General features: G+C 54.0%; 10 protein-coding genes across 10 annotated transcripts; 4 read left to right on the top strand and 6 right to left on the bottom strand.

The window, feature by feature from the left end:
* Positions 1 to 333: 333 nt before the first annotated feature.
* LMH87_009969 (uncharacterized protein) lies at positions 334 to 795 on the bottom strand (the record flags this gene model as incomplete). Its single annotated transcript, XM_056197055.1, has 1 exon — positions 334 to 795. One exon carries the CDS (start codon positions 793 to 795, stop codon positions 334 to 336), a length of 462 nt encoding a protein of 153 aa, XP_056054142.1.
* A 1,819-nt stretch (positions 796 to 2,614) lies between these two features.
* On the bottom strand, positions 2,615 to 3,207 carry LMH87_009968 (uncharacterized protein; the record flags this gene model as incomplete). The annotated part of the gene is made up of 2 exons (XM_056197054.1): positions 2,615 to 2,824; positions 2,878 to 3,207. The coding sequence occupies 2 exons, from the start codon at positions 3,205 to 3,207 to the stop codon at positions 2,615 to 2,617; spliced, it is 540 nt and encodes a 179-aa protein (XP_056054141.1).
* Positions 3,208 to 4,889: 1,682 nt separating this feature from the next.
* Positions 4,890 to 5,351, bottom strand: LMH87_009967 (uncharacterized protein; the record flags this gene model as incomplete). The annotated part of the gene is made up of 1 exon (XM_056197053.1): positions 4,890 to 5,351. One exon carries the CDS (start codon positions 5,349 to 5,351, stop codon positions 4,890 to 4,892), a length of 462 nt encoding a protein of 153 aa, XP_056054140.1.
* Positions 5,352 to 6,559: 1,208 nt separating this feature from the next.
* Positions 6,560 to 7,620, top strand: LMH87_009966 (uncharacterized protein; the record flags this gene model as incomplete). The annotated part of the gene is made up of 3 exons (XM_056197052.1): positions 6,560 to 6,665; positions 6,720 to 7,189; positions 7,252 to 7,620. The coding sequence occupies 3 exons, from the start codon at positions 6,560 to 6,562 to the stop codon at positions 7,618 to 7,620; spliced, it is 945 nt and encodes a 314-aa protein (XP_056054139.1).
* Positions 7,621 to 8,338: 718 nt separating this feature from the next.
* Positions 8,339 to 8,740, bottom strand: LMH87_009965 (uncharacterized protein; the record flags this gene model as incomplete). The annotated part of the gene is made up of 2 exons (XM_056197051.1): positions 8,339 to 8,560; positions 8,624 to 8,740. 2 exons carry the CDS (start codon positions 8,738 to 8,740, stop codon positions 8,339 to 8,341), a joined length of 339 nt encoding a protein of 112 aa, XP_056054138.1.
* A 2,910-nt stretch (positions 8,741 to 11,650) lies between these two features.
* LMH87_009964 (uncharacterized protein) lies at positions 11,651 to 12,187 on the top strand (the record flags this gene model as incomplete). Its single annotated transcript, XM_056197050.1, has 1 exon — positions 11,651 to 12,187. The coding sequence occupies one exon, from the start codon at positions 11,651 to 11,653 to the stop codon at positions 12,185 to 12,187; it is 537 nt and encodes a 178-aa protein (XP_056054137.1).
* A 610-nt stretch (positions 12,188 to 12,797) lies between these two features.
* On the top strand, positions 12,798 to 14,146 carry LMH87_009963 (uncharacterized protein; the record flags this gene model as incomplete). Its single annotated transcript, XM_056197049.1, has 2 exons — positions 12,798 to 14,045; positions 14,108 to 14,146. The coding sequence occupies 2 exons, from the start codon at positions 12,798 to 12,800 to the stop codon at positions 14,144 to 14,146; spliced, it is 1,287 nt and encodes a 428-aa protein (XP_056054136.1).
* A 574-nt stretch (positions 14,147 to 14,720) lies between these two features.
* LMH87_009962 (uncharacterized protein) lies at positions 14,721 to 15,573 on the bottom strand (the record flags this gene model as incomplete). The annotated part of the gene is made up of 3 exons (XM_056197046.1): positions 14,721 to 14,842; positions 14,913 to 15,284; positions 15,375 to 15,573. The coding sequence occupies 3 exons, from the start codon at positions 15,571 to 15,573 to the stop codon at positions 14,721 to 14,723; spliced, it is 693 nt and encodes a 230-aa protein (XP_056054135.1).
* A 1,578-nt stretch (positions 15,574 to 17,151) lies between these two features.
* LMH87_009961 (uncharacterized protein) lies at positions 17,152 to 18,410 on the bottom strand (the record flags this gene model as incomplete). The annotated part of the gene is made up of 3 exons (XM_056197045.1): positions 17,152 to 17,902; positions 18,002 to 18,260; positions 18,341 to 18,410. 3 exons carry the CDS (start codon positions 18,408 to 18,410, stop codon positions 17,152 to 17,154), a joined length of 1,080 nt encoding a protein of 359 aa, XP_056054134.1.
* Positions 18,411 to 19,643: 1,233 nt separating this feature from the next.
* LMH87_009960 (uncharacterized protein) lies at positions 19,644 to 20,542 on the top strand (the record flags this gene model as incomplete). Its single annotated transcript, XM_056197044.1, has 3 exons — positions 19,644 to 19,754; positions 19,801 to 20,199; positions 20,249 to 20,542. The coding sequence occupies 3 exons, from the start codon at positions 19,644 to 19,646 to the stop codon at positions 20,540 to 20,542; spliced, it is 804 nt and encodes a 267-aa protein (XP_056054133.1).
* Positions 20,543 to 21,388: the final 846 nt, after the last annotated feature.

The raw sequence follows: 21,388 nt of genomic DNA, 5'->3' as shown, positions 1-21,388 counted from the left end.
GAGGTGTTATAGGGAAAGCTATCACATGTTTGAACAATTTATTCATTACAAATGTCTTTAGAATTTCAAAGTGTATTCCTGAAGCTTCTTTTACTCTCACATTAACAATTATATGGATCATCTTAGCATACATGCCTAAACACAGAGGCGCGTCTCGCCTCTTATACTTGCACTACACGGGGCCGAAAACTATCACGGAATTTTCACACTGTACGAAGTCGGGGCATAACATGATTTGTTAATATTATCAAACTATATCCTAGTCCTCAGATCTTGAGACGTAGGACCATCATATATTATCAACAGTCGTGTTCAACAAAATACTTGAGTGTCTCACAGCACCATGGCAAGCAGCATGCCAACCAATGCAGTCGAAACACTGGCCAGCAATTTCGAACTTGCAGCTGTGACAGGCCCCGGGCTTGCTGTAGCGCCGCCATTGCCACCATTTCCATTTCCACCAGCGTTGCCGCCAGCGTTGCCACCAGCATTACCGCCAGCGTTGCCACCAGCATTACCACCAGCATTACCACCAGCATTACCACCAGCATTACCACCAGCATTACCATCATTTCCGTTTCCGTTTCCACCGGCACCGCCACCGTTTCCAGTGTTTCCACCGGCGTTGTTTCCGCCGGGAGCGCTTCCACTGCTGCCACCATTTCCGCCACTGGCACCATTTGCACCATTACTGCCAGGTCCAAAATTGCCATTATTTTGACCACCAGCACCACCAGTGTTGCCACCACTGCCGTTGCCAACACAGGCAGCACAAATCGATTTGATACCGGCCATAACTGTCTGCGGGTCGAGCTTGTCTTTAGCCAGACAGTCAACAACCAGCTTCGACAGTTCAGTCTCTTTTTGACAAAGAGCTGTAAACTCCTTGCTTCCGTAACGCGAGAGATCGCTACTGAGACCGACTGATGAAAGCGAAGAATCAACACAAGATTTCGCAGAGCTTGGGACGGCAGAAGTAATGACAGCTGCACAGTCACTTGGCTTCAGACCTGGATTGTTGGTAGAAGGTGAAGAGCCCGGCGGTACAGCCGAGGAACCCGGTGGAGAGGGAGGCGATCCAGACGAGGAACCTGGTGGAGAGGGAGGTGATCCAGACGAGGAACCTGGGGGGGTACCAGGTGGTGGTACGGTCGAGGAGCAAGCGACGCAAATTGACTGGATACCATCTACAGATGCCTGTTGGTAGTTCTCCAGATTGTTTTTAGCTAGGCAGTCGATGATTGACTGCGATAACTGAGCCTTCTTTTGACAGAAAGTAGTAAACTCTGCGCTTCCGTATTTTGAGAAGTCATCACTTTTGAATCCCATTGTGGAAAGTGAAGTATCAACACAAGACTTTGCGGCGCTCGGGAAGGCAGAAGTGATGATAGCTGAACAGTCGCTTGGCTGTGGGCCTGGAGTGTTGGAACCAGGTGGAGGACCCGGCGGTACAGTCGAGGAACCTGGTGGAGGGGCAGGCGGCCCAGGGGGAGGCGGCCCAGGGGGGGAAGGTGGCCCAGGGGGAGATGGCGGCCCAGTCGAGGAGCAAGCAGCGCAAATGGATCGGATACCATCTATAGCTGCCTGTTGATAGTTTTCAGCGGGACTTCCAGCCAGGCAGTCAATGATAGACTGCGATAACTGAGCCTCATTCTCACAGAGAATAGCAAACTGTTTGCCTTCATATTGCGAGAAATCATCGCTTTTAAGTCCAATCGTGGAAAGCGACGAATCAACGCAAGACTTTGCGGCGTTTGGGATGGTAGAAGTCGCGATAGTTGCACAATCGCTTGGCTGGGGCCCTGGAGGAGGAACGGGCGGCCCGGAGGAGCAAGCAGCGCAAACGGATCGGATACCATCTATAGCTGCCTGTTGATAGTTTTCAGCGGGACTTCCAGCCAGACAGTCAATGATCGACTGCGATAACTGAGCCTCATTCTCACAGAGAATAGCAAACTGTTTGCCTTCATATTGCGAGAAATCATCGCTTTTGAGTCCAATCGTGGAAAGCGACGAATCAACGCAAGACTTTGCGGCGTTTGGGATGGCAGAAGTCGCGATAGTTGCACAATCGCTGGGCTGCGGCCCTGGAGGTGGAACGGGCGGCCCAGTCGACGAACCCGGAGGGGGAACAGGAGGTCCTGTCGAAGTCCCAGGGGGAGGCACAGGAGGCTCAGTCGACGAACCTGGGGGCACAAGCGGCTCAGTCGACGAGCCTGGGGGCACAGGCGGCTCAGTCGACGAGCCTGGGGGCACAGGCGGCTCAGTCGACGAACCTGGAGGCACAGGCGGCTCAGTCGACGAACCTGGGGGCACAGGCGGCTCAGTCGACGAACCTGGGGGCACAGGCGGCTCAGTTGACGAGCCTGGGGGCACAGGCGGCTCAGTTGACGAGCCTGGGGGCACAGGCGGCTCAGTTGACGAGCCTGGGGGCACAGGCGGCTCAGTTGACGAGCCTGGGGGCACAGGCGGCTCAGTCGACGAACCTGGGGGCACAGGCGGCTCAGTCGACGAACCTGGGGGCACAGGCGGCTCAGTCGACGAGCCTGGAGGCACAGGCGGCTCAGTCGACGAACCTGGAGGCACAGGAGGTTCAGTTGAGGTACCAGGAGGCTCAGTCGAAGTACCAGGAGGGCTGGTCGAGGAAGCAGGGGTAGTTGAAGAACCAGGGGTAGTTGAAGAACCAGGAGTAGTTGAAGAGGCAGGGGTAGTTGAAGAGGCAGGGGTAGTTGAAGAACCAGGAGTAGTTGAAGAACCAGGAGTAGTTGAGGTAGCAGGGGTAGTGGAAGAGGACGAGGAAGTAGGCTGGACACCACCATGTTAGCTTGGTGTCTTTTAGCTGGACACAGTGTCCAACACTAACGCATGTAAACGTACCTTGCACTTGACACCCAGCAGAGCTTCAAGATCTTGCTGCTTGGTCGGGAGGCCGATGGTCTGAAGCAGCTGGCCAATCAGGATAAAATTCAGAGTACCGTCGGTCGATATCGCAGCTTGGCACAGACACTCAATAGTCTGGGACTTGAGCTTGGAAAAGTCGCCGATGTTGGTAAGAATGTCGCTCGTAAGGCTTCCCAAGCAGGAAAGAAGTTGCGGCAGCTCAAAGATGGTTCTTTTCTGCACATTCAAGTTTGTCTGGGGGGGGATACGCGCAGCATATCCCCCAAGAGCCATAGAAAGGCTGAAAACAGCCAAATCAGGTCGCATGTTGAACTGTAGCAATGACAACTCTTAGGTGACGTCTGAGAGATGATTGTTTGCTTGCTGCCATCGAAATGGTCCCATGTTGCGGCAGATATGTACTGCCCTTTATAGACATCATCTATGACTTTACAACAGGACGTGAAGTCGAGTATACGGGGGAAACAGAGCCGTTTGCGGCGAAGGCCTGAGCGCGGAAACGAGTGACGAAATAGACAGGATAGAGGTTTTCCCCAAAGTTCACGAGTTATTAAACACGAAAAGTTTTCCGTCAAAGCTTAAGCATAGATAGATTTTCATGGTGGTTATGAGAAATTGTGTGTTGTCTTGGGCAAGCAAGACACGAAACGCGCTAACAAGTAGGCTTTCCTTGGTTCACTCAACTAACGCTAGAACAAGGCTCCACATAGAGAGATTGACAGGAATACAAAGAATCTGGTGGGGCCTCGAGCTGATGAGAACAATCGAGACCAGAAGCGGACAATGCCCACACCGTTTCTTCTCTAGCACAGCTCTGGTTGGCCAGAAAAGGACTAGCCTGGTCCGAGGCACGATGGCTCTTTCCTGATACATCAAATCTCTTCTTGACCGCGCGTACAAGCTTCTGGTCAGACATGGAACTCAGTCATTTACAGTCCGCAGAGAGCTGTCGCCGCGCTCATCCTGAGCTGACGCAAAGGGTTAAGCAACCCAAGAACACAGTTTGCCACGCTCGAATGAGAAAAAACCTAAAGCATCGTACTAATGTATGGGACTATGGACGGATATGATACAAAGTTTCTCTTCCTTTTAGCAGCTATACAGATTCGAAAGCTTCGAGTCCCGGACACTCGCGTAGCCACTCATGATGATCCTGTCACCAACTCACTTCTGTGTCCAACTGGTGGCTATGGAGGATTGTATTTGGAAGATGGTGATATCGCTGTATCCGGCCATTCCGGTCTGTCGGCAATCAGTCTCCTCGACTGGAACGCAAATCCTTCCTGATTCCAGGAAAGAAGGTTTTGCAACAATCATTCGACTTTGCGTTCAAGCATGCGCGAAAGGAAAACCCAAAGATGCTGTTGCCAGACGAGCAATTGGTCCTGTCAAAATCTAACAGAATCGAAACGTTGTACGCTGCCCAGACACGCCGTAGTCAGCCTCTCAACTGTGTCTCCTTGCCGGGATGCAAACACTTTCTGCGCCGAGCTCACCCGCGGGCCGACGAGGTACTTTTCTCCTAGACATGTATGGTCTGCTTGCGTCTGCTACGGCGGACAAAATACGCCGGCCACAAGTCGCCGGCCAGGAAGAGAGATGGCCACGAGTGTACCGAATCGCCACAAAGCAACCGGCCATGACGACAAAGCACCATGTCCACCGTTACGTACTCGCTGTAGCTGCAGTCTGTAGACACAAATCACAAGCACTAAAAACGAGATTCCCTCCTGCTGTGCTGAACGTTGAGGTCGAATCGTGAGATTTTGTATTTTATCTTACTGTTCCGTTTTGGTCAACGGAAAATGAACATGCACAGCGCCCTGCCAGTCGCAGCCTTGTCATAAACCTTTCATTCTGAATTGATTTTGATCCTAATTCTATCCAATATCTGAATAATTAAATTTGAAATAGCTGAGAGTAAGCCTGCGCGCCCCCTGCCCCTCTGAAAAATCGACTGCAAGGTCTGGCAGCCTAGAACATCATGTTCAGACCTTTGGGGTTGGGGCTGCGGCTGCGGTTGTCGATGCAGGTTTCTGTCCCACGCCGAGTATCTTTCCGGCATCCTTCGGCAGACTTCCAAGAGTCTTCAGAATGTTCAAAATAGATCCACCCAGAGCTTTTTGACCATCGAGTTTAAGGCCCCCTTCAATAGCGTCGAGAGGTAGATTCAGTATGGCATCACCAGCCTTGAATAGTTCCGCTACAGCTGCCTGCAGCTGGTTGGAAATCCCCTTTGGAAGTGCTTTCTCGATCGCAGTGAGAACCTGCGATAGTCCGGGCGCGGCATCCTGGGCGTCCCTGCGATTGGCCGTCATGGCTTCTTGGTAGAAGCCCTCAATGTCTGCCGCATTGGCTGGTGCTGCCGTGTATGGGCCAGGTGCTGGAGCCGCAATGGCGACGCTCGTAGCCAAGGCCAGAAGGCAAGATGCGTTGGTAAAGAATTTCATTCTAGACAGTAAGGGTGACCTTTCCTCTTGGAATGAGCTATATGTAGAGTGTATGATGCGAAGGATTTGGCTCTTTAGAAGGCAGAAAGCAGGCAAGAAAGAGAAAGTGGTCTATTTAAGGTGTGGGAAAACATATATGAGGCAGGGAATGAACTCTAACGAAGTGCCATGTTGGAATATGAAGCATCATGCCTGTCGAGTCTTCTACATATTTCCCAAGACCAGCAACATATCGTCTACAACGCAGGTCAGATCATCAGATGGCCAAGTACCGAGATGGCCCCACTGCGCCTTTTCAGGGATAAAAGGCTATGGTTGTGACCACCGCGATCGTCCGAATGTAACTGCCGAGCAGGGCCGAATTCCTGCGACGAGGCGATCGAAGTCAAGATAGAGAGGGAGGAATTGACTAGTTTAGTGGCTCCACTAACTAGTAAAATACTGTTCAAACAAAAGCCAAGTTTTTCTCATTCGATGTCTCCGCGGCTAGCGCGCTGAGGCGTAAATTTTGCAGGACTTGAGACACAAGCTTTTGGCCTGGGTTTCCCCCATGCAACCCTGCACTAACACCACCCTGGTAAAGGCGTAGCTTCTTTGCACCCCCAATCACCAGCCCACCATGCAAGCAGCCAGCCAACGGATAGAATAATCAACTGAGTTGGCTAGGCTAGCTATAGTAGACTAGCTAGTTTATAAGCCAGTCGGTATAGTAGTTGATGGAAAGGAATGTAGCCTGGAAGAGGCACTTGGCACTGTTTCGATCATCCATGGTTGTTGCGAGGATTGCGAATTTGATTGGGTAAAGGCAAAAAATGTCCGCATTGGATCTAATTAGCCCTGTGCAATTTTCACCAAAAGTCGGCGGCCCAAGACGGAGGTCTCTAGCGCGCGACCCATCGGCATCTTCACCGGCATACCACGAGCAGGGACTGGGCACCACCGGCACAAATGCCCGCCTGTGGCTGGTCGACACTCCTTTGATCAGGTCTCATCCAGAGCCAAACCATACCAGTCAGGTGGAATGAGATGCATAATCTCCGATGATTCTGACGGTTTTCTCGCAGTTTGCCTGCGTGGAGGCTATATAACAGCATATTTGGCTCGCTGTCGCTGCCATCTGCTCCAGTTCTGCTCCAACTGTATACAACTACAGACTGAAGGCTTTCCAACGCCCACAAATCAGACTACTCGTGTTCACAGAAGCTGCAATGCGTTGGGCAATTCCATCCTCACTCCTCGTCGCCGGCGCACACGCGCATGGTGTCATACTGATGACCAAAGGGGCGAATGGCGTCAACGCTCCTGGTTCTTGTGGTCAGTCACACTACCCTATCGGCATACGTGCAAGCAGCTAATTCATGTCCTCAGTCCTCGACGATACCCCGCGTGACTGCATTGTGAATTCGTGTGGTGCCCAAGCGGACACTGGCATTATTCGTGATGCCGAAATAAACCGTGGCGAGTATGGCCCGCTCGGCTGGACGCAAGGCGGAGGTAACTGCAAGCCCGATGCGGTCATCGGCCAATACATGGGCCTCAGCACCGCGCCCAAGTATACCGGAGGTAGGACATTTACCGGCAAGTTGGATCCGATTGAGGAAGAGGGTAAGAAACAGCGCCGCGCTGATCATGACCTCCATCTCGATGCCTTGTTCAGCAAGAGAGCCAGCCCTAGCTTCAATCCTTTTGCTCTTCCAATCATTGGATTCCTCGGTTTGGGAGGGAACAGGACTGCCTACTTTCAGGAAACCATCGTCAGTGATTACGCCGGTAAGGGCAAGGACAATGGACTTCCAACAACCGACGACGATAACACTATTTCTTGCGTGTACCGCCAGGTATGTTTCCTTGTTGCCGATATGATGGAGTACCGACAGTAATGGCTAAATCGTGTCGACAGATCAATGAGGATGGACCAGGCCCCTTGTCCGCAGCCGTTGACTCCACGTCTGCCGCCACTGATCGCAACGCATTCAAAGATGCGAAGGTCGTGCAGAATGTCCCAGGCGATGGATTTGTCGGGTTATCGCTAGCGACAAACACAAACTTTCCAGTCAAAGTTCAGCTGCCAGAGGGCACAGTGTGTGAAGGAAAGGTGGCCGGCCTAGACAACGTTTGCTTCGTCCGATTGCGCAACAATGCATTTGCAGGCCCTTTTGGCGGCGCTGGCTTCTTCACGCAGAGCGACAAGGCAAAGAAACGTGCTCTTGAATATCGCCGGAGAAAGCGCGCCGAGGCAAGCGACATGGAAACGGCTCGGGAGTCTTGAAGATTGGATTCAAACATCTCGTATTGACTCAACTATACGCTTTAGAGCGACTATCCTCTGTTCTCGGTCTTTCAACACAATGCTGAATACACTTTTTTTTATCAACACATCATTTCAGTCATGCTCAAGTCCTTGTGTATTTGTATTGGTTCTAAATTTTCTGAGCCCCGTATTGTGAAATGCTTGTATCTATCTACCTCAGAGAAGCGACTGTCAGACTAGACACTAGGAAGTCCGGCTGTCATTGTCTGCCGGAGAGCGTGGTCGCTCAGTTGGCATGTAATGGGAGGCACTGAGGGTCACAACTGGATCGACATGAGTTTTGACATTGCCGTCACAAGCCTACTGCTTGACTATGGCAAAGTCGTGATTCAAATTTTCTTTTTCTGACTTTTTTCCTGTTTTTCTTTTCCTTTTCGTCTTTTTACTTCTTCTTTTTACTTTTTCTCAACGCGCAGTTTTTAGCTTTTGAATCAATCAAGACTCCGCAAGATCTAGCTGTCGTCTATTTAGTACTAGCCTACTGTGACCTCCATATATCTCTTCCTTCGTAACATTCGGCTACAAAGCTGACAGCTAACGGCTAGTACGAAAGGCTAAAATCGTCATTGCTCACATTGTCATTTTACTCACATCGTCATTGCTCACTTAATTAGGCCTGATTGAAGAATTTTACTGAATAACTGGGTAGCATGAATCTTGATTTAAACTATACTAGTTACATGCTGTGCTTTGGGCCACGTGCTTCAGTAAATCCTGGGCCGATCTTTTGCGAGCAGGAGCTTAGCTGTTGGGAGCATGCTGGTGATGCGCCAAGGGCATCGGCATAGTCGGCAGCGGCCTTTTCCATCATTGCATCGTCGTTGGCCATCAAACTCGCCTTTGTGGTCTCAAGCAAAGATTTAGCTGCAGAAAGACAGGGTGCATCGACAAAGGCGCACTACGCAGAAGCGTACTGTCAGCATTTTTCGCGGTGTGTTTTTGAGGGGAAAAGGTTGCTTACCTCCGTCATTATCATATTCTGCAAAGCGTCAGTTTGGGAAACAGCTCGCATTTGCGTAGCCTGCTGGCTAGCCATAGCAGTGTAAGCGAGTAGAGCAGCGATTAGAGTAACCTTCATTTTGACGTGAACTGTAGTCTAAACAAGTCATGAAAAGCAAGTGTTTACTGCATCTCTTGCGATGATTAGAGGACAATTAATATATAGCACTCAAATGCAAGATACTAACCCTAATTTGTCTGAATCGTTTCCTATCGCACGAAAGAGTGACGGCTGGAACGTAGGCCCCTCTTACCAGCCAGATGTATGGCCAAGAACACTATGTGAGTAGACCCTGGTCGTAGCTGTCTCACAAGAGAATGCGGGGATACGACGAATGTGTCTGTCCAGATTGGGAAGTAGCAAACATTCTTCAAAGGACACACAGACCAGACGGCGAATAAATAATCAGCCCACTGATATTCGCTGCTGGTATTATCTGGGCCAAACGATGTACCAGAGACTGTGGGGGTAGCGTGGGTAGGTCCCCAGCGGGCAGACCATCTCGGATCGACAGTGAACTGAAACCGGAAAATACAGCAACGAGGATCTACCTCAGCCACCATCAGGGCGAGAGAAACAGCGACTCATCCGGACAGTTTGGAATTTACAAACTAATGCAGCATGCCGGCATCGCGCTTCCAACATCCCTAAGTGTGGCTTATCTGGCGTTGTGGGGAGCAGTGTGCGTCACTGCCAACAACTCTGCATGCGCCTAGCATTCCCAACGCAGAGCTCGACGACTCCCATGATTTCTTCTAGAGTATAAGGACTAGTTATGTGTGGTCTGATAGCAATATCCGGACGAGTTAACTACCCTGTGACTATGGGACGGTAATAGCTTATTTAGGCCACGGCGTCCTACTGGTAAAACTAGCCTGTACCCCTATACTAGCATGTCCTTTTTTCTACAGGGCTCATGCGCTCGCGCCCCTTCTTTCATTAACTACACCATAGGGTATACCATACCTTGCGATTTTGGAGCAGAAAGATATCAGAATCAATCAAAATAAGTTTACACCAATTCCTAGCCCACACGCCTTACTGTATTACGCCTATACCACTACGACCACTGTTACTAGCAACACACCACAGTAGAAAACCTCTTTCTATACGCCCCAGCTTTGTCATATACAGCTACGCACACGGCGTCGCTTTCAGGTCCTTTATCCGGAGCCGACTTTTACAAGGCTGGTCGCAATTTGTTTGTGTATTAGGGGCCGCTCTTGCACAGCCAATAATGCAGGCCGTACATGCAAGGCCACCCTTTCGCTCCTTCGCTGGTCATGCGTCAAACCTCCCAATACGTACTGTAGCACGTTTTTAACTCTGTGTACCATACCGGTGCAGAGTTTGTCGAAACCGCTCGTACTTGACGCATGAGCGGTTCTATGCCTTTGAAGGGGACGATCTCTCTTGTCCGCAAGCAGCTGCAACATTCCACAGCACGGAGCCTTCGAAATGAGTTTTCAAGAGAGCATCGAGTTCAAAAGAACATGTGTTGGCAGGGCCACGGTGGCGCCTCACTGGCTGCCTGGTAACAACGCCTTCTGGTGCAGGCGATCTCTGCCGTCCGGATTTCTGTGAACTGTGTAAGGGACATTGTCCAGCCGGCATTTGACCACAAGACTCTCGCATGCAAGCTCAGCCGCGATCGCGGCGAGTCGCTGTATCCTTGACAAATTATCCCTCACCTCGCTGAACGTCGGCTCAGACGGCTCGTGGGTGCGCTTTCAATGCTCGGGGAAGACATGGCAGTTTTCCAAAGACCAGACTTTGAAACACTAGCATGGCGAGTTCTATATAAAATGCTTTGAATAAGACTATGATAACTCGAAGCCCTCATCGGAAACGCCACCTGGTTAATCTCTGGTTACTATTGTCAATTTGACTGCCTCCGCACTGGGATATTATTGGATCGATCATGATGACAACGTAGAACGGCGTATTGATCATGTGCTTGCAGGGGATTCTTTCCCATTTACTTCCCTAATTGGCTCTCCATTTCGCTTTTTGGAAGGCTCTACCGGGCGGAATGTGGTATTGGAGCTGAAAAAGAAACGCGGCATTGTGAACATTGAAGACAGGCCGGAAGGCCTGGGATTAGCTGGGAAGCCTGTACCGCCTGCGAACCTGAATCTAACACTTTTGACTCTGCTGGAGAGGTGACGAGACTAGAATATGAGATCTTTATTCGACGACATAGCCTGTGGGCGCCTAAAGATGGAGTCGAAGCACAGGTGTCCTTCGACGGCTTTGAAGACGACCGCTACCAGTCCGTCTCTGTAGCATCAGACGGACGCCGCGATATAGCAAATTAGACTAGATCGGGCTCTAAGTATCTTTTGGAGCTCAGAAACTCTGTCCCAGATGACCAGTTCCGTCCCATGACACTGAGCCACAGCACTAGCAGCGGCCGCGGCTGGCGGAGAGCTGGGGATCATCTTGACACGAGCCAACCTCGGCTGTTTGACTTGCACGCCCGGCGCGAGATATCGACCGACGACTTGCTGTTTAGAAGTCCACGCATCGGACGGCCGCGCTGCGGTACAAAATATCGCTTCGTCTTTAACAAGCGCGGACATGAGCATGTTCGAATGCTAGAAATTGCTCTCAACGGCACTGTTAAGGTATTGGTGGAAGACAGTAGCGACACCTTTGTGGTCTCGCGTTGATCTTTTACCACATATTGCCGTTATGGGCGTGTCTACTTCCAAGTAAACCGATTTCCTACACAGCGAAGTCGTTAGCCTAGGCTTGGCTGGGATACACGCAATGCCGGAGAGATTCGCTGCCAAGGGCCGCGACAGTAAAACCAACATTTACAGCGTGATTTTCTGGCCGCCTAAACTAGATAAATAGAAGAAATATCCTATCATCGAGCACATCTATGCGGATCTATTTCAGTTTTTTACACCCAAAGGGTTTTAAAATTTCGCCGGGTTTCGAAGGACTGCCGCGGAGGGCCATGTCGTCGTGGTTATTAATGGCATGGGAATAAACGGGCGCTCAAAGGCTTTCCGGGACGTGTCCTGTAAGAACCTGACCGACGCCGGCTTCCCCGACCGTGTTAAGAGGATGCAAGCAGTAGCTAAGACGAGCCTATGGATGGACACCTCCTGTGTTGGCGTAACCGGAGGCTCTGCTGGGGGTCAAAACGCCACGGCAGCATTGCTGCACTACAACGACTTCTACAAGGCCGCGGTGGCCGAGTCGGGCTCTCACGATGACCGCATGAGCGACTACAAGTGGGCGGAAATGTTCCTGAGCTGGCCGGTCGGTGCCAGCTACGAGACGAACTCGAACTGTGTCAACGCCGGGAAGCTGAGCGGCACGCTCCTGCTAGTGACGGGTGAGGTGGATAACGTTGTTGATCCCGCGACGACTATGCGTTTTGCGAGTGCCTTGATAGAGGCAAACGAGGACTTTGATTTGGCGGTGGTGCCGAAAGTAGGCCATTTTACAGCTGGGCTGGATTGGCTGCAGCAGAAAAGGGCCCAGTTCTTCAAGAGGCGCTTGCAGGTTTAGGGGCCTGATGATAGAGCCTCGAATGTTGGTTCTTGCTGTCTCATTTCTTCCTCGATGGCACAGCTTCTCGAGGGAGCGCTTGTGGCAATCGGCCAGCTTGATCGTAATGCTAGTGGTGCTACTTGCCAAGGCTGTGGCTGTTCGTGAATGTGTAGTCGACTCCCGAATGGCTTTGGTATGGGTTTCGGCTGTTGGGCCCTTTGAAGCCATCACAAACTACATGCCAAGTTGGGCGAGCGCTCGTTCTTAGATGCTCATCACCTGTTGAGAGAGGAGAAAAGCGTGCAGGCAGGAGAAAATGGCTACGAAATGGAAAAGGATGCCGGCCCGCAAACCCGCTCAATTGACGAGACTAGCCACCGGCCCGCAGCCCAAAGTTACCGCAGCGCAGCCACAGCATCCTGCCGTCGATCGTCACGGCGCAAGCCCGGCTTGTACCTAACTATGCTTCCAGCCACAATGACAGCACCACCCACCACAGCTTGCCTGCATCAACGCTGTCAGCCGCTGCCAGGGCGTCGACATTTCCTCTGGATCTGCAATCACTCCGCTAGCCAGTCGTAGCCGGCCCATCATCTCACAATCTCCAGCTCTCAGAGCCGATGCCACGATGCGCCTCATCAATGTCACCACGCTCGACATTGAAGAATTCTTCGGCGAGGACGTGCCGGAATACGCCATCCTGTCACACACCTGGGACCCCCAGGAAGTGACGCTGCAGGAATGGTCGCGCCGACACGAACCATCCGTCTCGTCAAAGTCCGGCTACCAGAAAGTCCTTTCCGCCTGTCGACTGGCCAGCGCACGCCACTTGCGCTACGTATGGGTCGACACCAACTGCATCGACAAGACGAGCTCCGCGGAGCTGTCTGAAGCAATCAACAGCATGTTTGACTGGTACAGCGATGCCCAAGTCTGTTTTGTCCATCTGCAGGATGTCGTCTTTGACCCGGCGGCATCCGCTGCCAGCCCCGACTTGACCGCCCTGTTCAAGTCCTCTCGATGGTTCACACGAGGCTGGACGCTGCAGGAGCTCCTGGCGCCCGAGTTCCTTCGCTTCTACGACAGGGACTGGACGCACATGACGGACAAGAGGCTGTGCCTCGACGCGCTTTCTCTCGTCACGTCCATCCCCGCCCAGGTTCTCGAATGCCAGAGAAACATACGCGGGGCCAGCACTGCGCAGCGCATGTCGTGGCTGTCGCGGCGAAAGACGAAGCGCCGCGAAGACATGGCATACTGCATGTTTGGCATCTTTGGCGTCAACCTACCCCTGATGTACGGCGAGGGCGACAGGGCATTTACCCGCCTGCAGGAGGAACTCATCCGCTCGTATTATGATCATACCATCTTTTGCTGGTCATGGCCGGAGCTCGTCGTACGTCCGGAATGGCTGTCTGCACTCGCACCTTGTGCCGCTGCATTTGCCAACTCGGGAAAATACGTTCAGCGTCCTGGTGCTGGCATAGGCAGGCTGCTTGACGGGTATTCAGTCACCAACGTTGGGATCCGCATTCAGCTCCCCATTCTCTGCAGCTCCTCCGTGGCATATTATGCCTTTCTAGACGCGTATGTGGAAGGCATGGGCGCGGAGACCTGCGTCGCCATTCCGCTCCAGCGCCCTTCCACGAGTTGGATCTCAGAAACAATCTTTTGGCGCGCCAAGTATCCTGATGGACCTATAGTTCTGCCACACAGCTGGGCTGGAGCTAGTCTTGGTGTGCGCCTCGCCAAGCCAGGGACACAGCCCGCGGACCACGGGTACAGCGACTATGCTCTGGCGCTTCTCCCTGACCAGGGTACCGATTATTGGCCTCGCATCCCGCATTCAAGATTCGCGGTGCTGGCGCTGGAGAGTGTAGGTGCAGGTGCCCCTACACAACCGCTCTGCACCCGTCTTTTTCTTGATGGGGGCGTCAGATTCATGGAGCGAACAGCTCCAACAACATGGTGCTGTAGCTTAAGATTGTTCGGAGAGGGCAGGATTCCGCGGCCATGCCTAGTCACTGTCGTTTTGCGGGAGCATCAAAAACCAGGGTGGAGTGTAACCCGTGCCACTATCGGTGAAATTAGAGATGGGACTGCCAAAGCCTACAACGATAACAAGCTTCTTGTCACGGTCGCCGACAATCTGGAGCTGCGCAGGCAAACACTGGGGGCAATTTCTGACGTTTGCATCTTTCCATTGTTCATCCAGCACATGCATCATTACAAGAGCGAGCAATGACGACCGATGCACAGCTTGAGCGAGCCACATGCACGAGACGAGACTGAGCAAATCATGAATACTTGAATATTATTATGAAAGAGTATAGCTTGCATGGTATCGGCCCAGAGGGTACTAAATCAAACATTATACCGTCAGTTCAAGGCACGAATATACAACGTGGACCTTGATTCTGAAACAAAAACTTGTCCCAGCCGGCCTCGTTGGGCAGACGGGGAGTATTTTCAAAGAATGAAGAGGCCTTTTCTCAGCAATTGATTGAGGAGAAGCCGGAGCGATCTGGCTTTGGCCATTGGCATCTTCCCTTTACAGGAAGAGAGCGGCGGCGGCGGCACCAATCAGGGCGACGGGGGAGAGGGCAACCACGTTACCAGCGTTGGGGGGAGGAGTGCTGCTGGGGGTGGAGGAGGTGCTGCTCGCGGAGGTCTCTGTACGGCTCGCGTGGTTAGTTGGCTCTGCAGCAAAACAGTCAGGGAGGCGTGATGGGACAAAACGTACTGCTGGAGCTGGAGGAGCTCTTGCTGGAGGTGGACGAGGCGGACGAGGCGGAAGAAGCCGAGGAGCTGGCCGACGAGGTGGCCGACGAGGAAGAGGAAGAGTCGGTGGTGGTGGCGGAGGAAGAAGCCGACGAGGCAGACGAGGAGGAGTCGCTAGAGGTGGCGCTGGCGCTGGACGAGGTGGCGGTGGCCGAGCCGGACAGAGGGGGGAAGGAGGTCGGGCCGGTGCCGGTGTACTGGAAGATGCCGGTGTAGTCGTTGTTGGCGTTGTCGTTGGCGGCGGTGCCGGTGACGGAGTTGTCCTGGACGCGGAGGCCGTAGGTGCCGGAGCCGACGTTGCTGATGGTGATCTTGGCGGAGCCAGTGGCGGACGCTGCGGATACTGGATTAGCTGCTGTGTTTACGGTATTGACGCCTCGAGCGCAAAGCGATGCGAGAGCGCGAAGACAAGGATATCACTTACAGTCGAGGACCTTGACGGGGACCTGGGAGTCCTTGGGACCCTGCATGAGGTAGACGGTGCAGCCGGAGCTGCAGCCGGAGAGCTCGAGGGTAAAGGCCTTGCCCTCCTTGGGGTCAATGTCACCGCTGTTGGTGATTTGGGGCTTGGCGACGACGCCCGAGGCGAGGGCGAGAGCGGCGGCGGCGACGGAGTACTTCATTTTGGCGAGTATTATGAGGATGTAGATAGTAGAAACTGTCGTAGAAGAGCAGAGAAAACGAGTGTCTTGAAGGGATCAGAGGTGAAACTAGTAGAAAAAGAAGAAGAAGAAAAAGGAACCAGGGGGGTGGGAGAGGTGGGCAAGAAATAGGTGCGAAGGAAATTAGATGAGGATACCCTCTCGGTCTGCGCTGCGAATAATAACAACGGCGGTCCGGGGGTGGAGATTTCTTCCAGCAGCGTTTGACTGACTGACTTGACTGACTGACGACTGTTTTGCGGCGGCGGCGCGCACTCCGAATCTAGCAAAAGTGGCTCGCTGGCGTCGGGCTTGTGAGAAATTGGACGCTTGGCCCGGTGGAGAGGCTGCCAATGCTACTCTTCTTCTTCAGCCCTAGCCTCGTTTTTTTTTTTTTTTGCATCGCCACGCTTCCTGCTGAGGCTACTGGCGCTAGAGGCGGAGAGAAATGCATCCATCGCGGGAGCCTTGTCGGCGGTGCGAACCATGGTCCATGTGTTTGCACGTCAAACGGGAGGTCCCGGCTTCCTCGGCTACACATGGTTTCTATCGAGTGCTGGCCGGCCGTCTACATACTGGCAACGACGAAAGCCAGGGATGAATTACTGGTAAATAACTCCTGGGTGGCCCCAAAAATAGGCGGTCGATCCGGTCTGGACCGTGAAATAGGGGGCACTGGCCTGGGGGCGCAGACTCCCTAGATAGGTAGAAAGCCACGAAGCCCACCACATTTACCGACGCGACCCGGTGGAGGAAACAATGGCTGAATCGCCCTCCGGATTGTGAATCGTGGCGCTGCCACTTGAAAGAAGAACAGAGGCCCAAGCTGACAAGGAGCTGGAAACAGCCGCTTCCGCACTGGTGTGACATGTCGGAAATGCCAGACAGACACCCCGTGTTGCCCGTCACAATATTGATTCGACTGCGCCTATCCGTGCATCCGTCACCGTGGGACGCGCAAATCCCCCGCTGCAGAACTAGGGGACCAGTCAGCTAGGCACGGATTAGTTGCACACCAAAAATTAGCTTTGGTACCTGAATCAAGTCCCCCCTACCTACCTACCTACCTAACCTACAAGCCCCTGCATGGAACACCCCGTGACTTTCCAGGCGACGCGGCCCCTTGGAGGAGATTCTGCAGCCTAGATTTTAGCGCTGGTTGCCTTTTCTCCGCCTCGCCCACTCATCCACTCATCCAGTCGAAACCAACTCTGGAAACCTGGTTTTTTTAATGGCGCCGGCTTTTCTTGGCGCTCGCCTCGATTATTCCCCTCGCCTCATCTGAAACGGGAAATACCAGCCGCTGCACGGATACACATGTCCGCGTCTGGCCGAGCTTCTGGAATGGGTATGATGCGGACTCTTTATGGATTTATGGATCGTTGATTCCTTTTGATAACGCAATGTTGACTTCTGTCGCCTTCTACCAAGCCCACTCGCCCCGAGATCGTAGACGGAACTACCCGTTTCAACCACATTGTCTTTGTGCAAACTTGGCAGACGCATCGTGCCAGCATTCCAGCCTACTCTTTGTTGTCTACGCACGCGCGTCTGTGTTTTCTATTGTGCTTCCAGAATCTGCCTAAACACCCTCTCCAGCCGCGGCAGCACCGCCGCCTCGTTCTGCGCAACCTGGTAGTGCGTCACCAGCCTGCCGCCCGACACCACCAGCCCTTGCTCCTTGCACGCCTCCGCGAACCGCGCCGTCTCCCACCCGTGCGCCTCAATGTCGATCCAGCACATGTTTGTGTGCACCGGGTGCACGAGCTTGCCGCCCAGGCCCGTCCACGCAGCCTCGACCTTTCTCGCCGTGTCGTGCGACGCCCGCAGCAGCCCCCCCGTAAACGTCTCGTCGACGGCCACGCGCGCCGCCGCCGCGATGAAGCCCGGCTGCCGCATCCCGCCCCCGAGCGCCTTGCGCGTCCACCGCGCGTGCGTGAGCGCCGGCCCGTCCCCGACCAGGATGCTGCCGACCGGCGCGCCCAGGCCCTTGGAGAAGCACAGGCTCACCGTGTCAAAGTGCCCGCAGAAATCGGCCAGAGTGCCGGCACCGGCGGCCACGGCCTCCCACAGGCGCGCGCCGTCGCAGTGCATCCGGATGCTGTGCGACCGCGCAAAGGCCGAGATGCGCGCTACTTCGGCCAGGGGCATGACCATGCCGTTGAGCGTGTTCTCGAGGCTGATGACGCGTGTCGGGCACGCGTGCACGTCGGACCCGAGGATGACGTTGGCGGTAATGTCCTCGAGGGTGAGGTGGATGCCGTTCTTGGGCACGACGGGCTTGACGGTGGCGCCGGTGAGTGACGAGACGCTGCAAGAGTATAAGTTTGGATGCTGTTGTGTGTGTGTGTGTGTGTGTGTGTGTGTGTGTGTGTGTGTGTGTGTGTAGTAGTAGAGACAGAACACTCACCCGCCGGCTTCGTAGAGAATAATGTGAGAGCGGTGGTCGGCCAGCACGCCAAACGGCGGCTGCGTCAGGAGACTGCGCAGAGCGACCTGGTTGCCCATGGTGCCCGACGTGACAAACAGCGCGGCCTCCTTGCCCGCGAGCTGCGCGACGTGCGCCTCGAGGTCCCGCGTCGTCGGGTCCTCGTTGAAGACGTCGTCGCGCAGCGAGCAGTTGGCCACGGCTGCCAGCATCGCCGGCGTCGGCACAGTCATCACGTCACCTGCGATTTAAAAAGATTGTCAGCATGTTGGATCCGCCACCAGAAACCCCCCCTTTCCATATTCATGTTGAGTAACATACTGCGTAGATCCAGCGATCCGGCGCCTTTGGCACCAACCCACGCACCACTACCCTCGTTACTGCTAGCCATGTTTGATTGCCAAAGTGCTGCGCCGACAGAGAATGCTTTCCTGCTTGATACAGGATAGTCGGTCAGAAAAGGCAACGGACGTTTGCTTCTGACAGGGAGAGGCTGGGCACGCTTGATGTGTAGTAGTCGGAGAGCGCTCGGCAGCCTCTGCATGGTAGTCGATCCTGCGCCCAGTTGTCGCCAGAAAGGCGCGCCGGCTCCGCTCTGACACGAATTGACAAAGCGCCTGCGAGCCGTGTGGGGGTTTCAGGAAGCTGTATGCGGCAGATCTGGGGGAGGGGGGTTTGATTGATTAATTGGGCACGGGGCAGAGGAGTGATAAGGATGTAGGGAAGAGGGCGTCCCGGATCGGAGCTGGGGGTTGTGGACGCGGGGGACAGGAGCGGGTGGAGACGGACGGGGCTTGCGGCGGGAATCGACGGCCTTTGCCCGGGATGTATGCCGTCCGGTCAGTGCATTCCTCTTGTACGACGAGAATCGTATTTTCAGAGTGTTTCTTATCCTTGCCTACGTTGGGTGTTCTGGATAGTACGGCATCTTTTTTGCAGTGCGACCCAGCCGACTACACGTCGGTCCCATCTCCTACATCTCCTTCGTGAGGTCCGCGAGAAACTCCCAGCAGCGCCGTGTTGAGCATTTGAATTATCATGTAGCTTGTTTGCCATTTTTACCATTGTTGTCATTACCATCGTTAAAGCGTTGCAGACCAAGAAGGAACAAGCCCGACTCGTCAAAAATCCTCTCATTCATCAACGTATTCCTCATCGACCGCAAGCATCTTTTATCGCCTTCTAGCTCACATGGCTCTTGTCGCTATTCTCTCGCAGTCGATCCTCCATTTCTCGCAACAGCACTCTCACCTGTCTGATCCGCATTAGTCTGCGTCGCTCTTCCGTGCGTGGTTGATTCCACCGCCGTCGCCGTCGCCGTCGCCGTTGACATCGCACACTCGACCCTCCTCTACAAGCACTTCTTCCCAGCTTGGAATCCGCATCTCCAAGATTTGCTCCAGCACACATGTCGCGAGCAAATCATCGACTACCGCGATGCCACATTTTCCGATCCCAGCATGAGCTACACGGTGCTTGACTGCCTCCTCAAGCAGTTCCCCCGATTTTCGGAAAGTATCCTTCCTTCTGCTACCACCAGAGGAACAAGACCCTGCTCTCCGATATGACACGCATAGATGAGCGCTGCCGTCGTCGTACTCGGCCTCGCACCCACATTCTGCAAATGCTGAGTCCTCGTCCCTGCGACACCGCCCTCGTCGCCCTCCGCCGGCCTCTCTTCGCACTGCTCCTGTCCTGTGCCATACCATCCACCACATGCCCACCTGCCTTCCCAGTACGCCACCATCATCTAATCGCTCGCGAGACAGCTCCCGCCGCAGGCCCGCGGCTGCTTTCTCTACACTGTGCCGCGTTCGTTCGGCTACCACGGATGGAGGGCGGCCGTCGTTTCCGTCCTGCAGCACGCGGTGACGCTCTGCGCGGCCGCGAACAGTGCGTATAGAACGTGCCAGCTGTGCATATGGACTGTGCACACGATTGTGCTGACGAAGATCTACGTGCTCGCGCTGTGGCAGGCGACAGTCGGGCTGCTGCATCTGGTCGGCTGGGTGGCGCCGCGGCTGAGTCTGCGGTCGGACGCCGCGGCAGCAGTCAGGGCAGTGGGCAAAGTGGAAGAAGATTCTAGGAAGCGATTTGATGCCGTGGGCTTTTGCAGAAAAGTTGTGCGCGGAGAGCCACGATGGTCCGGCTCCCTTCTTTCCGTTGATGACCATGGCACTGTACGTCGGGGCGCCTGTTCATATAAGTCCCATCACACAAATCACCAAGCTTCATCCAACGCGCAAACACCCTTGTATGGGCAACTCGGTGTCTTTATCGGTGCCAGTACAGATGCATAGCCTCTACGGCACCACGGTACTCTCGAGCCTCGCCGTCGTCAGCGCCGTCGACGCAGTCAGGGTCGTGGCGTGGTACGGACTGAGCGCCATCCCCAGCAAGGGCGTCGTGTACTTTGAGTGCGCTGGCATCCAGGCCGTAACCAGCGCAGGCCCATCAACGGCGCAGCCGCAGCCACAGCCGCAGCCGCCGTCGCAGCAGATGAATGGGAACGCGGGCCCGTGAGCTGTAGGCTGCTGCGCTGCTGAGAAGTACATATGTGATCCCAACATCTAGTCTTTTGGAAGAGGCCAATTCAAAGATTCCACATTCATCCGTGTCGCATAGGCGTTTGTTTTCAGGTAGCCCATCCAGACAGCGGATGCTCTCGCTGCACAGGCCAATGGTTCAGCCGCCAATGAGGGGATCCCCGGCAGTATCGGGCAGCGAGGCTACGCACGAAGCAAGCAAACACCCATCTTGCACGGTATTTTCCAAGTTATGACCCGTACGTTCTATATCCACAATATCTATTTATTTATCTATCTCAACAAAAATCGTTTGCTTCGTTGCGCTGGCAGACGAGGTCCTTGGCAATGCCCTCGTGCGACGCGGTCTGGAATGCTGTCGCAGTCAACCCCCAGGGCGCGCTGCCACAACTGCATCTGTAGCGCCACTTGCAAGCAGCGCAATATGCCACTCAAAATAATCGTAAAATTGCCTAGATGGTCACTTCTCACTTTGCCACTGCCGAATGGGCATCCTCCCCTGTGCAGGCCCTTCTATGCCGCAGCAAGGTGCGCCGGTAGTGCAAGCTTGCTGCGCTGGCTTTTCGGCCCCACGCATGCAACCAGGCCAAACTGCAGAGATGAGTTGGCATGATGCACCACCAGTTGTCTCTTACGGCCCCGCGGGGAGGGTATGCGCGTGGCGGCGTGCCGAGAGTATATGACCCTGGATTGTCCCTTTCTTTCCGCGTTGCTGATTCTTGTCTTTTATGCAGCGCTATAGTTGAGCGCAACGCCGCCATGTGTTGCGAGGCATGCTCGACACTACATCGCGAAGCCAACGTCGAACAGTCCCTCTGCAGGT

Source organism: Akanthomyces muscarius, chromosome 5 (genome assembly GCF_028009165.1).
Source record: "Akanthomyces muscarius strain Ve6 chromosome 5, whole genome shotgun sequence".
NCBI lineage: Eukaryota > Fungi > Ascomycota > Sordariomycetes > Hypocreales > Cordycipitaceae > Akanthomyces > Akanthomyces muscarius.
This window is presented reverse-complemented; position numbering and strand designations above follow the sequence as displayed.